General features: G+C 45.9%; 2 protein-coding genes across 2 annotated transcripts; one reads left to right on the forward strand and one right to left on the reverse strand.

Annotated features, from left to right (window-relative positions):
- Nucleotides 1–4,354: 4,354 nt before the first annotated feature.
- H6S33_009103 (uncharacterized protein) lies at nt 4,355–9,132 on the forward strand (the record flags this gene model as incomplete). Its single annotated transcript, XM_044840461.1, has 4 exons — nt 4,355–4,394; nt 4,482–7,606; nt 7,664–9,040; nt 9,103–9,132. The coding sequence occupies 4 exons, from the start codon at nt 4,355–4,357 to the stop codon at nt 9,130–9,132; spliced, it is 4,572 nt and encodes a 1,523-aa protein (XP_044697918.1).
- Nucleotides 9,133–9,569: 437 nt separating this feature from the next.
- Nucleotides 9,570–10,969, reverse strand: H6S33_009104 (uncharacterized protein; the record flags this gene model as incomplete). The annotated part of the gene is made up of 5 exons (XM_044840462.1): nt 9,570–9,766; nt 9,824–9,930; nt 9,999–10,420; nt 10,722–10,895; nt 10,967–10,969. The coding sequence occupies 5 exons, from the start codon at nt 10,967–10,969 to the stop codon at nt 9,570–9,572; spliced, it is 903 nt and encodes a 300-aa protein (XP_044697919.1).
- Between the last annotated feature and the right edge of the window lie 4,087 nt (nt 10,970–15,056).

The raw sequence follows: 15,056 nt of genomic DNA on the forward strand, positions 1-15,056 counted from the left end.
GGTGCCCGGATGGGCAAATCTATTTAACTAGTTAGTAAAAATCAACTAGATTCACCAGTGTTAATTGGGAACGTTACGTGCATGTGACAGGGCTGCTTTATTATTAGTACCTTTGCGTATGCCTAAGCCCGCGCCCCGTGGAATTGATACAAAGCTGCCTAGAGAGACCCCTCAATGATAAGGAGCGGCCCAAGGTCTGATATCCTCGCACTTAAACCGTTGCCAAACTGTGCTGACCCTTTTATCGGTGGTTGGTATTTGACAGTCTAAAGGATCTAGTACAGAGGGAAGTATTTGTATAGAAGCATAGCTAAAATACAGAAGACTATCGAAACTTAGGAAACCTGGCGCTGGTCATTCTTGTCGATGACTGGTAATAGTAAGTAAGAGCGCGTTTGGGAGCAATTCCCTATAGAGAGCGCCCTTTTGTTAGAACTCCGTTAGAAGGGATACCTATTTCAAACTGGAGTTTTAAGGTGATTCACCTTTTAGGATTGTTGTGATGTTGATGGCCATATACTATGGGTATTGCGTCGTACCATGAGTTGAGAGCTAGGATTTTTATCAACGAGTTGGAGTTTTAAAGTTGAAAACTCTATTTTCAAGGATTAACTTTAATTTATAGGCACAAAATGGTGCAATTCCTTTTCTCAGAATGAGATTATTGCTAGAACTTAGTTTTAGGCATCAATAACTCCGTTTCGGGCCGCCCCAAAACACCCGAACATGCCCTAAACCAAGCTCGCCTTGCAATGAATCAGGCTTGGGTTGCAATTGCCTTTTTAAAAAACTTGTTTCGAGAGGAAAACAGAGTTTTTTTGATATTTGAAACTCCCACGCCAAAGGCAAAGAATCTTTTCAAAATGGAGTTACGGTTGGAACAGAGTTTAGGCTAAGAAGATGCCGTTTTGATGGTTCTCGAAATGTACCCTAAATCGTGAGTTCTAGATAGCTTCATGGTTTTACCTGAGTTGAGAGATCAAGGCTTACTAATCAATGGATGACTCTGGAGTTTTAGGGAGGTCCCCGCCGAAGAGGATGCGTACAGAAGTTTATGTTATGCATGTGACTGTTGATGGAGTTCCAGGCTAAAGATTAGGGCGATAGCTGATGTAGAGGATGAAGGCAAAACATATCTGTCTCGATGAAGTACATAATTATGACACTGTACTAATTTTACGTAATCCCGAGGAGGACGACTTAATAGATCCCGAAACCGAGTCATAGAGCAGCACTCTTGAAAGAACTATATCTGTACTATCCTTCTTCTCCAACCGAACGAGGTCCAAAGCAGAGATTCCACGATCTGTATTCTTGTGCAGCGCAGCCCTCGCAGATGCGCCCGCTAGGAACTGTAGTGTAGTGTGCGGAATAGATATTGGGCTCTACACCGCAATCTAGGCACCTATCTGGTATATTTATCGTTAGCTTCAAACAACCCCGCATTATCGTATCCGCGCCAGATATACCGCGATCCATTTGAGTGGGTACGCGGTGGAGGTATCCGTAATCCAAACCCGATGGCTATACCTAGGTGTTTCATGAGATATCACTCGTCACAAGTCATCCTAAACTTTTTGAAAGAGGTAGTAACGCAATCCTGTGTCCATATGTCGAGATTCTGTTGATCTGATCAATACAACCATGGAGGTGGTATTATTAAAGTTCTCTAAAAACGAGGGGTAGTAGACGCAGCTAGATTTAAGATGTATTTGTAGATTCGTTGTTTAGTTTGCCGGGTAAGTTGCGCAGTGCGAAGTCTACGCCATGACAGAGTATATTATAGCACTAAGCTTCAAGTCCAACTTGTATTTACACGCAGCTACATCATACATTATACAGACCTGCACTACACTACGGCTAACTAATGTAATAACTGCCTTTATTACCTCTATCTGGAAAGTAGCTGATATATGTCTATATAGCCTTGATCTCAGCCGTGGTAATTCTACGATGAGAAATATACAGATACATACGTATACAACTCCAACTACATGTATCCGTATATTATATACATGTATTCATGTATATACTTGTATATATCTTGCCGATCACGTGAAACAGAGAAACCTATATGTACGTTGGATCCGTGTCTAGATCACATAGACAACATAAGTTATCGGAGCTGCATCAAGTAAAGAAGGATGGATTGGTAATAGTGATGGGCACGAGCCGGCTCGAGACGAGCTCGGGGTAGGGCTCGAGCTGGCTCGGATTGTGGAGACAAAGGCTCGAGGTGTTCGAGCCCTGGAGCTAGGCTCGAGCTCAGGCTCGAGCTCTCATGTTTATACCTAAAAATGGACCTTACAGTAAGTCGGCATATAGAGTTCGTATTCAGGATGAATATTAGGGAAAAAAATCTCATATAAATCACCAAGCTCTGGCTGTCTCGAACCATTACTAATGTTTCGCTAGGCTCGAGCTTTTTGGAATATGGGCTCGAGTTGGCTCGGGCTCGTCACTAAGAGAGCTCGACCTGTTCGAACCTAAAGCTCGAGCTCAAAGCTCGTGCCCATCACTAATTGGTAAATCCAACGATAAGATGAAAATATAAAGAACAGACATTGGTGACCTAAGTCATGGAGCTTTCCTAATATGATATGTACATTTTGACGTATGCATCAATCTGTCCGTCCTGAAGTGTGCCGGAGTCGAAAATATGACTCGGTGGTGGAAGAATTCCTGGACGCATTGTGGCCTAAACATGGGCATCTTCTATCCACAAACGGTCGTGGATAGTGCAACCTACAGTATGTTTCTCAGTATTTATCCCGAGGTTGCTAGCTGAAAGATATTTATTTCTAGTTATATCCTAGCTGGATAATAGTTATAATATATTAGCACAGTAAAATTTACTAGATAACGATGTCTCAAATCTCCACACATACGGAGTTAACTAGTACCAGGAGAAAGATCTGAGAAGAACGTGTTTTTTTTTTAGCTATGACAGGCGAGATATATGAGCACTTATGGCTAAGAAATGTCATGAGCTTTCTAATATTTCTCCATCAATGGGTAGCGCTATCCACGCGGTCGTTTATAGAATGGTATTTGGGTCAGACTAGGACTTCTAAACTCTAGACTATATCAGCTCAGACACTTGTCCTCTCTCAGCTTTATGCGAGGATAAAGCTATGCGCTATGAAGGAACATAAACCTTGAGCCAACTTGCCAACTTGCCAACTTGACGATTATTGATCAGGTTTCAAATTCATGGGCGTTTTCATACATATATCTTTATTGCCATGAGTATCATTGACATAGCGAAGAGCCAGCAGGAAAGTCAACAAGACTCAACGATCTATAGTACTTGCGCTCATGCTAAGTTATGGAGTGTTAACCGCTCCACAGACGACCTGCTTTTTGATGTTTCATACTAGAAGAGTCGAAACTCGATGTTATGCTAACTATATACAGGTAACGAGCTGGAGATGTTACCTTCACCAACTAACGCCCCAAAATTAGACATGGATTTGTAGGTACGCTGGCACTGGAGTTTCGGAGCCAAAAATCCCTTTGCACCTTTCCCCTCGATTGAGGAACCCTGCTTGTAACCCTAACCCCCTGTCCATGCACCAAATGCTTGATTTCCAATGAGTCTATCCTGGGAACACAAGGTCTAATTTTCATTCTTTTATCTTCGTATCGATCAACCATACACCTCATGATGTAGGTACATGCTTTTTGTTGATTACGAAATTTCAGGGTCTGGATGCTCGCGGGTATTTCGGAGGGATTTGAAATCCTACGTAACAGAATGGTTAGAGGTGGGGGTAAGTGCAGTAGGTACAACTGCAGACGGGTGCTGTATTCAGGTCTGTATAAACCCTAACCCTGGATCTACTCATTTTAGGGATTATGAACAACTCTCATTTGAGTATGTAGTTATCTAATCAAGGCAGGAATTCAACCGTTATAACTCGCTTTCGGGGGTTATTTAGACCGGAGCTGGCTGTTTTGCGGTGTGAACGGTTTCTTAGTAGTAATCCTTGTGCAAGAAGTGCATTTTCTATATGCCCGTGATTCAAATTACATGATACTCACGCAATTCATCCCCAACTGTTGTGATGAGCATAAAAAAGAATCCCTGTGAAAAAAAAAGCAATTGAATCGGGTTACGGTAGTTAACAAAGCTTTAACAACCCCAGAAAATTTGCCTATCACGCCATCGCTTGGCGCCGTCAGGCCAATCAAAGCTTAGATAAACAGAATGATTCTTTCCCCCACCTGTTTCGGTCGGAGGTACACAGAAAAATAAAGTGTTGACGGTACAGCTTTTTTATTCTTCATCTTCTTCTTCTTCGTAGGAAGCCCGCCATTTTTCGAGTTTGTATCTTGTGTATTATCCTCGAAAATGACTTCGGTTGGAACTTTGAACACTCCGGAGGAGGCAGGTACGTCGTTCTTTCTCTCAACCAACTAATTCTTCGCCATGTAGGGACAATGATCGGTGGTTACTGACGTTGCGATTATAATTGTAGTCGCGAGAATCGCATACCTTTCTAGCGATGTTATTGTTTCTGTTCAGTCGTCTCTAGGGACTGCTTCAGCATATTCTTCACAGCTTGAGACCCTCTCTTCAACTGGAGCAAAGGGCGCTCTGGCGCCAGCCCCGGAGGTCCACATCATTCGTCAAAATGCGGATCCTTTACTTTCAGTATTCCAGCCTGTTCGATCAGGCAAGCTCGTCTCTGTTACAACAACTTCAGATATCTTGCTTTCATCAATACCTCACCTATACAAATTAATCAATTACCCCGTCGTTATTCATGTTTCAATGCAGCCCGCGGAATTCCCGGACTACTCCGGTATCACAGCGATTAGACAGACCGGATTAATCCTGCTCCAGTCAGAGTCAATCCAGGAGTCTCAGGACATGGCTGTAACAGCCCATGCTCTTGCGATTAAGACCGGAAAGGCAGTTGTTCATTTCTTTGCCTCATCAGGAGCGGAGAACTCGGTTACGATTGAAGACCAGGCTTTGATGGACAAGGTTTTGGACAAGACTGCTGCAAGAACTTTCCAGTCTCAATCAATTGACTCAAGCAGCTTGTACGCAGATGATGGTGTAGTAGCGCAGACAAAGCAGACAAAGCCACCAGTAGCTTCCAATGGCGCAAGCACCGTTGCCAGCGGTATTGCCAGCCCTGCGAGCGAAATATCGACCACCGCAAACAGCAACGGTACAAGCACCATTGGTGACAAGAGTACCGAGCCTTCTCTCTCAGCTTCATCTCTAGAAGAGGCCATCAGCTCTCGCGCCGTCACCTCCGATGACATCTACAAGCACGTTTCAGGCATCTTTGAGATCATCCACCAGGTTACCGGCCGTTCATACAACGTTTTCGAGTACCAAGGTCCCAAGAACGCAAACATTGCGCTTTTCGTTTTCGGCTCAACCACCAAGCTTTTCCAGTCCACCGTTGAGGCATTGTCATCTGAGGAGGATTACTCAAGGGTTGGTGTGATCTTCTCAAGACTCTACCGTCCATGGTTCGGCACCAGATTGGCCGACAGCCTCCCCAAGTCAATCAACAAAATTGCTGTTTTGGAGCAGATCAAGAAGAAGACTACTCGATGGGGTCCTCTGTTTTTGGACTTGCTTACATGTCTCCGCGCTGGGCCAGCCGCCAAGGGCGCACCTGTTGTCGTCGGGCACCAATTGGGCTTCATTAACTCCGAGACTGTTAACCAGGCAGTGCGCGGAATTGTTCAGAACTTGAAGGCAGAGGCACCAGTACAGAACTTGTTTGTCGGTTTGGTGGAAGGTCCTGAATTGGCGGAGTCCAAGGTTGAGCAGCCGGCGGTTGAAACTGCATACATGAAAATTCTTGATCAGTTGTTTGGCAAGCGGTTGCACGTTGCCAACTCCCTCGACAAACCTCATGCCGGAATCTCAGCAACCATTGCCGCTAGCCCCGAATACGGTTACGGCTCTCTTTTGGCCAGAATCGAGAAGCGCCAGTCTTTCGTTAGGAGAGTTGAGGAGTTGGCTAAGTCTAGCGGATTCTCTACTGCTGCTCCTGGCGAAGCGCTTTCAAAGTGGCTTTTGGTTGCAGAGGACCCAGAGAAGAGCGCTAGCTTGGCAGATGGCATCGTTGAGAAGTTGGAGGCAGATGGTTCCAAGGTTGCTCTCGAGCTTTTGGCTGATAAGGCTCTCTTTTACAAGCAGTCACACTGGCTCGTAGGATCTGATGCCTGGGCCTATGATCTCGGTAACTCCGGTGTTCACCATGTCATTGCTTCTGGCATCAACATCAACATGCTTGTCATCGACTCCCAGCCATACTCCGAGCACGCCGCTACTGATGCTTCACGAAGAAAGAAGGACATCGGGCTGTACGCCATGAACTTTGGAAACTCATATGTTGCTTCCGTTGCTGTCTACAGCTCTTACACTCAGGTATTGCACGCAATGATTGATGCCGACAAGTTCGAGGGACCCTCAGTCGTGGTTGCATACCTTCCCTACAACAAGGAAGATGACTCCGCTCTCGCAGTCTTGCAGGAGACCAAGAAGGCTGTCGATCTTGGATACTGGCCATTGTACCGCTGGGACCCCCAGGGCGAGCAGAAGGGTGGCGTGAACTTCAACCTTGACTCTGAGAGGATCAAGAATGAGTTGAAGGAATTCTTGAAGCGTGACAACCACTTGTCTCAGCTTGCCAAGAGAAACCCTCAGTTCGCTGCCAACGTTGCTAGCTCTTATGGAACTGAGGTAAGGCATCAGCAGAAGCGTAAGGCTAAGGATGCGTACAACAAGCTTCTTGAGGGTCTTTCTGGACCCCCATTGACCATCCTTTTCGCATCTGATGGTGGTAACGCGGAGAACCTTGCTAAGAGGTTGGCCAGACGTGGTAAGGCTAGAGGTCTCAAGACCTTGGCCATGTCCATGGAAGAGTACCCTCTTGAGGATCTTTCCAACGAGGAAAACGTTGTTTTCATCACTTCCACAGCCGGTCAGGGTGAATTCCCTCAGAACGGTCATGCTTTCTGGATCGCCGTGAAGAACTCGACCGACTTGGACTTGGCTGGTGTCAACTACTCGGTTTTCGGTCTTGGTGACAGCCACTACTGGCCTCGCAAGGAGGACAAGCACTACTACAACAAACCTGGAAAGGACCTCGACAAGAGGATCACCGACCTTGGTGCTAAGAAGATTGCTGATATCGGTCTTGGTAATGACCAGGACCCTGATGGTTACCAGACCGCCTACTCGGAATGGGAGCCTAAGATCTGGACTGCCCTTGGTGTTGACAAAGTTGACGGGCTTCCGGATGAACCTGCCCCGATCACTAACGAGGATATCAAGATTGCCTCAAACTTTCTCCGTGGTACCATCGCAGAGGGCTTGAAGGATGAGAGTACCGGTCAGATTTCTGCCAGCGACCAGCAGCTTACCAAGTTCCACGGTACTTACATGCAAGATGATAGGGATCTGAGAGACGAGCGCAAGGCCCAGGGTTTGGAGCCTGCTTACTCTTTCATGATCCGATGCAGACTGCCCAGTGGTGTCTCAACTCCTAAGCAGTGGATTCAGATGGATGATATCAGCAACCAGTGGGGTAACACTACCATGAAGTTGACTACCAGACAGACATTCCAGGTTTGTAGCCAAAAATACCCCGAAATCATTACTATCCCAATTACTAACATCAAGTAGTTCCACGGTGTTCTCAAGAGGAACTTGAGGTCTTCCATGCAGGACATCAACAAGGCCCTCATGACCACCCTTGCTGCCTGTGGAGATGTCAACCGTAACGTCATGTGCAGCTCTCTCCCTACAAACAGCGCCTTCCACAGCGAGGTCCACGCTGCCTCTAAGCGTATCAGTGACCACCTCCTCCCCGCCACAACCGCCTACCACGAGATTTGGCTCCAGGACGAGAACGACAAGAAGGTCCAGGTTGCCGGTGACGCCATTGTTGACCACGAGCCTTTGTACGGCCCAACTTACCTCCCTAGGAAGTTCAAGATCACCATTGCCGTGCCTCCAAACAACGACACCGATGTCTACGCACACGATATCGGTTTGATCGCTATCAAGGGCGAGGACGGCAAACTTGCTGGTTTCAACGTCTTGATCGGTGGTGGTATGGGTGTCACTCACAACAACAAGAAGACATACCCCCGAACCGGTAGCATGCTTGGTTTCGCCGACGTTGAGCGTATCCACACTGTCTGCGAGAAGATTATGCTTGTCCAGCGTGACAATGGCGACCGTAAGAACCGCAAGCACGCCCGCCTAAAGTACACTGTCGATGACATGGGCGTCGACGTCTACCGCAGCAAGGTTGAGGAGCTCCTTGGCTGGAAGTTTGGGGAGGCTAAAGCCTTCCACTTCGAGTCCAACGTCGACACCTTCGGATGGCAGAAGGACGAGACAGGCAAGAACCACTTTACCTTCTTCATCGAGAACGGACGCATTGAGGATACCCCTGAGTTCCCCATGAAGACCGGTCTCCGTGAGATTGCAAAGGTCCACAAAGGTGAATTCCGCCTTACTGGTAACCAGCATCTCATCCTCAGCAACGTCGATGATGCGGACCTGCCAGCGATGAAGGACTTGATGGCGAAGTACAAGCTTGACAACTACCAGTTCTCTGGACTGAGGCTGTCTTCGTCTGCCTGTGTTGCTTTCCCCACCTGTGGTCTTGCCATGGCAGAGAGTGAGAGATACTTGCCTGTCCTTATCAGCAAGCTTGAGGGCGTTCTTGAGGAAAGCGGTCTCCGCCACGACTCGATCGTCATGAGAATGACTGGTTGCCCCAACGGTTGTGCTCGACCATGGCTGGCCGAGGTTGCCTTCGTCGGAAAGGCCTACGGAGCGTACAACATGTACCTTGGTGGTGGTTACCACGGACAGAGACTCAACAAGCTTTACAGGAGCTCCATCAAGGAGGAGGAGATCCTGGAGATCTTGAAGCCGCTGTTCAAGCGATATGCTCTGGAGAAGGAGGACGGTGAGAGGTTTGGTGACTTCTGTATCAGGATTGGAATGATTAAGCCTACCACAGAGGGAAAGACATTCCACGATGATGTAAGTTCCTAGCCCTACTTCTGGTTAGTTTTGATGAGATATGATGCTAATAAGTTGAATAGGTTGCTGAGGAAGATGCCGACGAAGAGTAGACTGGTGATTTGTAGTGAATATTTTTCTATTGTTTCTTAAAATTTATATTTGTTTATAACTGCGTTGCATCTGTTTTCTTTCTCTTTTTCTTTTTTGATTTCAAGCCATGGATAAGTGTTTTATATTTTCAATGTTTGATATCTGGATGATGACTATATGTCTGGTCAAAGGCAGAGAGCCGACAAGGAGGGATGATTGAATTATTTAGATCTTTCTCGCCACAGAAATCTCGACCTTTGCTATAGCTTGTGTCGTAAAACAGTCACAGGTGATGAGAATAGTTTCACGTATATCATTGATTACACAACCACCATATGGTGCCGCTACACAGTCAATCACTCGGACACACATACCCAAACCAGTAATCCCAGAGTTTTTTTTTGATTTAGATCCCTAAAGAAAATGAGTGTAGTTACAACAAAAGAACTATGTAAGCCTAGGCAGCCTTTGCCTCTGCGATCTTTGCCATAACAGCCTCGCGCCTCTCTTCACGGGTCTTCTTCTTGAGCCTGAACTTCTCGCTCTCGGCCTTCCAGTGCTCTTTGCCCTTCTTGTCACAATCAGGGTCAGCCATGTTTGGGTCGGCGCGGATTTTCTCATGCGCATTCTCGTAGACTTCTTCGAGGCCGTCGGCTGTTTTTCATGTTAGTGTGTGTAGAAATAGAGAAAGAAGGGGAATAGTCGACCAACCTTCGATTCCGCTCTCGATGTACTGGCCGAATTGGGACTTGTAGCGCTCTTCATCGTCGTCGGCGAGAGTCTCCATGTACTCCGCAACGTGGCCAGAAAAGATGTACCTACATAGGTCATATTAGAACCCTAGCCCTCAGATACCACGACTATGGTGTTACAGGGAGAAACTCACTTCCTCAACAGCTCGGCATCCAGCTCCTTGGTCTCGATATCGAAACCAGGGAACCTACTCTCGCTATGTGGAATATACAAACCGCCATCGCTGGCGCCCTTCATCGCGCCAAAGATTCTAGCTCCGGTCGAGGTCCTGTGAAGACCGACGTCGAGGTGCGCCTTAAATGGGCGTCTAGTTTCTCCGTCGTGCTCGCACTCCTCAGTGACCTTGTACTCACCGTCGATCTCGGTCACACCCTCAAAGGACTCGTCGAGGCCAAGCTTGACGAGGGTGCGGCGCGCAAGGAGGAGGCCGGTGGAGTATGCGGCACCCCAGTTTGAGAGGCCGTGTTTGATGCCGTAGCGCTTCAACTCGTGGCTGTAGGCGGAGGCCAGGACAACATCGCCGAGAAGCGTGGCGGAGACGATTTGGCAGATGATCTGGAGTTAGGGGAAGAGAGGCCAGGGAGGGCAAGTTACAATTAGCCCACCTCCATTCACAGATGAAATCTTTCTTGTGCTTCGTTCGTAGAATTGAGCATTTCTGCTAACTATATTCTAGGATTTCTGCGAATGATTGAGGCACCGGGCTTTTTGTTCTTTGCCTTTCTGTCTTTTTTTCTGTCTTGCTTTGGGACTTTATCGTTCCTGTGCATTCAGGCAAGCAAGCAAGCAAGCAAGCTGGCACAGAAACGAACCTGGGCTGGAGTGAGTTGCACTGACTGTGAGAGAGGGGACATACATCGCGGTTGGTGAAGCGTACAACCAAGCGGTACTTGGGGGCATTGTACTTGTTCTTGGCCTGGGTGATCAAGCGCTTACGGGCGTAGTAGTCGGTTTTACCCTGCTGTCTACGGCGGTATTTGGTCTGGTACCGCGAGAAGTAGGCATTGGACTTGACTTTCTTTTGGAACGGCTGTTGAGTGTCAGATAAGGATCCCGCAGATTGATTTTCTACTATATAGTGCGATTGAGGAGTCTACATACCATGATTAGCTTCTACTGACGGTGATTCTAGCTAGCTCTAGTGCGTCGTTGGTTACTGGCTTTGTGGCTGGCTGGCTCTGGGTTTGGTTATTGCTGGATTAAGGTCCGTTGTCGTTGCTCTTGCTCTCCCACGCAAATTTCCTGTCGCACGCAATTCCCTACTGTGCGTCTCCCACAATCTCAATCTGTGACGGTCCAAAAGATCAAGATAAGGGCTTTTATTGAACTAGACCTTTTATTTTTATTTTCTCTGATTTCCATTTCTAGACGCTCCAAATTTGGAACCAGCTTTTTGCACTTTGGGTCCGGGCCAGAATTTGTTGCTCGGGAAATCATTGGCTTCTTGGCGCTAGTGGTTGATCAAGGATTAGAATATTAGTAGCTTTATGAAAACCCACTCTTGATATAAAAAGAGAAAGGAGGAAGATAGAAAGGAGATGGGGGAATAATACATACATTGTAGTTTCCATAGACTGTAAATTCTTGTTCTTGTCCTCATCATGACGAGTGCACATTCCGGTCATGTCAGTACTAGCTTCATTTAGTTAAATCACCACGAAAAAACTTCGCATCCGCGAGTGATCACTTGTGACTTGTAACGCTATGATGTTACCTCTCCAATAAGCTATTGAACCTCCAATTTCAAAATAAATCCTTTAATGGTCTTTTATGGGCTGTGATTTTCTTCCTACTGTTTACGCTACTCGAGATGCAGGCTATCTCACTCACAAGATAAGGTGTTCATCATATACATATCATCACCAAATGTAGATAAAAGTTCAAAGCAGAGCCGTCTACGCCATCACTACAACGACAATTAATGCTACTATTCTGAAAGGAATCAAACACCTTTTAGGTTAGAATATTTCCTGTCACTCGCATAAAAAGGCCTGTTGATTCAAACCCTCGATCTCACATGTTGCACTTCGCTTCCTTTTGTTCCACAAAAACTCTCCGCGAAAACTACCGCTGAAACCTAAGCTCGAAGATACATCAAATAATCGCAGCAGGCTTTTTGGACTCTATATTTTATCTCTCACGCGCATAGTTATTTCTACTATCTAGGCGCATCCCCCCCCCCCCCCCCTTCTTTCTAATTCTTCACCTTCTCCCTGTGAATCCCTAGCTCCCAAAACTCAAAAATCATGCCATTCGAAAACCTCCGTATTATCATTCGTGTGTACCTCGAACCGCCTTTTGAGGCTTTTCTCTACACCCCTAAGCGCACCATCGCGGCGTGGACTGAGCGCCTCCCCCCCTGGCTCAATAAGGGTATGGCCATTGACATCACTTTATCTTTATTTCTTGGATATTTCTCTGGAGTAATCTCGAGGGAGAACTCCATTGGGATACCATTATTCAATACGGTTTGTCAATGGCTTTTTGAGTTGGGGACGTGAGCTTTTTGCATGTCAGGGTTCCCTATAGGTGTTTTGAGTGAGTACTCTTTGCTAGTCGTATCAGCAACAGAGAAGCATCGACTGACTGACTTTCAGGGTGTTTGGGTCTGTTTTGGTAACGGCGGAATTTAAGGGCGTTTTTGCATTTAGGTCTGGGAACTAGATATTTTATTCCTTCACCGATAGCAGATATCGTTTTTATACGCGGCGATCGCACTATTGTCTTTATATATATATAGAATATATGGCCTTGAGGGAAAAATTGTTTTCTGCGTTAGGCGCGGCTTCTACTAGCGAGAATATAAAGTCTAGCTGTCTGCTTTGGTACATGTGTGGACAAGAAAGTTTGGTGTCCTACCTACGTACCAAAGCGGACAGACTTTATATTCTCGGTAGTATATTGATTACGGCATAGAGCTCTTTGGGTTATAAACCGAATGATCCAGTATATATTACCACCATGTACACATGTATCGCGGGCAGCGGGTAGCTTGATATTTGAGATTGAAGGTCTTTTTGATTTGGAATTTCATTGCTGGGCAAATATATCTCGTAATTGCAACATCTGTCAAGTTTCCGATTGAAACAGGAAATCCGAATTTCTGGTCCACTTTCACATTCGGGGACGAGAGCGAGAACAGAGAACTTTCCCCAGTGTGTGGGTTTTGAGAGCCACAGTCGGTTCTCACCCAAACATCAACAGCATTTGATTTTATGGTGGGCATAAATAGCGAATCTCTGGATCCAAACGGCAATAGCCAGATGATTCCTACATCCAACTGGCATCAATTTAGAATTCCCAAACGCTCCTGTACCAGGTTATTTTAAGATGTATATCCTGCTTTTATTACTGTGTCGAATCCATATATACTAAGGCTCGTTCAGGCATATATATATCCACGGTATCCCTTTAACCGGAGATATGACCTTTATCCATGGCCATTGTGCTTTTATGACAACACAAGGTTGCTTTAGGGACTTTGGACCCATCTTTAGGCGATAGTAGTTGACTAGACTAAAGAAAACAAATCCTATTTATCTCCACACCATTTAAGCAAGTCAGCACGAGGTAAATGGACCAGATCTACTTTTGTCCACGAATATAATAACCCAGCTCATAAAACATAACATATATAGCTTTAGAAAGACTTGAGACGGTACGGATACACAAGGCAGTACTACCGCTGTAAGCCCTCTCGTTAATCATTATGCCACCAAGATTATAAAGACTAGAGACTAAAGAATTCCGTTGGCTCAGACATCCCATACATGTGATTAGTGGTGAAATAAATGAGTAGGCAATTTAGGAGACCCGCGTTTTAAGGTTTACTACGAACCCCTCCAAAGCCGTAGCTTATCTAAATTAAGTTTTTAATAAGGTCTATATAATCTTAACAATACCTACATACATGTAATATAGTTACCTCTATTTAAATCTCCACTCCTAATCGTTACTCTTCGGCGTAGCTAGTTTTTATGTAATCCGCCTCGACTCACTCCTAGTAGCCAATACTGAGAGATTATCGCCTGTTGCATTCTAGGGCTACTAAAGATAATCCGGCGTCCCTGAACTACGAAAAGTCTCGGGTCCTAGCTGTTCACATAAGGCAAGATCTCGAAAGTCAGTAAATCTTCATGAGATAATTACATGTAAGTAGGGATAGGATAAAGCATGAATGTGGATATACACAATAAGAAGGTCTTCAAACTAAAGGAAGAAGCCAAACTCATCACACTACCTTCTTTTGTTCAGTTAACGGTTACTCAACGCAGCTGCGCAGACCCCAGTCTTCTCGTTGAAAAAGCCTTATCTAATCAAAAAGACGGAAGTGAGGTATAATTCAATCATATAATACAGTCGATGACGGTAGATCTTTCACACTAGCCTTCTCTTGTTCAGGTTGGTGATGATTGTAAAAATGGAGGGTGAAGAGAGAAGCAGTGTAAGTGCGAGAGGAGAAAGAATGGGGAGAGAGGGAGAAAAGGAGGGATAGCTACTTTGAACAGTCACCCAGCCAAGGCTCTAGCCCGGGATTTCGAGAGTTGCATCTGAGCTCGAAATGCCAACACAAGAGTTACCCAGCCGAAGCCCACACCTTGAGAGCTAACCAAGCTTTCGTGGGAGATAATGTGGTGGGTCATTTTGAAGAGTCGAAGCGCTAGCAGCGCTACTATAGCGACCCCTCCATAGCCACTCAAGCAATCAAACTCTCCCTCCGGATGCACACGATATCACTGTTGCAGTCGATCCCTCACCGGAACGATGCAAATAATGTCCCAAATCAATTCTATTTCCCCACATCTATCTCTTCTACCCCCTCCCATCCCTCATTAACGTGAAATACCATACCGGGTACCCGCTCATTATCATACCGAGTGATAACCTATGAGTGTTCCGCCAGTCCAACGACACATACGCGCAGCTCAACTATTCGAGTTTTTCAATATAATCAAAGTCTTTGCTACAAGTCTGAATAGCTACAAACCGTCAGGAGCGTTCCCTTGCGTAAGGATAAAGATGGAACGCCCAGATCATAGTATCTCACTCGATGCAAGGCACCGCCTTGTTGTCACCAATTACCCTCTTATTCCACAGCGGATAGTAATCAAATATCGATTCGACTTCAATAATATTTGACCTTCATCCACAGCACCGCGGCCGGAATCCCCCAATTAATGAATTAAACAAA

The sequence above is a fragment of the Morchella sextelata genome (genome assembly GCF_020137385.1).
Source record: "Morchella sextelata strain SCLS chromosome Unknown scls_3, whole genome shotgun sequence".
Lineage (NCBI taxonomy): Eukaryota > Fungi > Ascomycota > Pezizomycetes > Pezizales > Morchellaceae > Morchella > Morchella sextelata.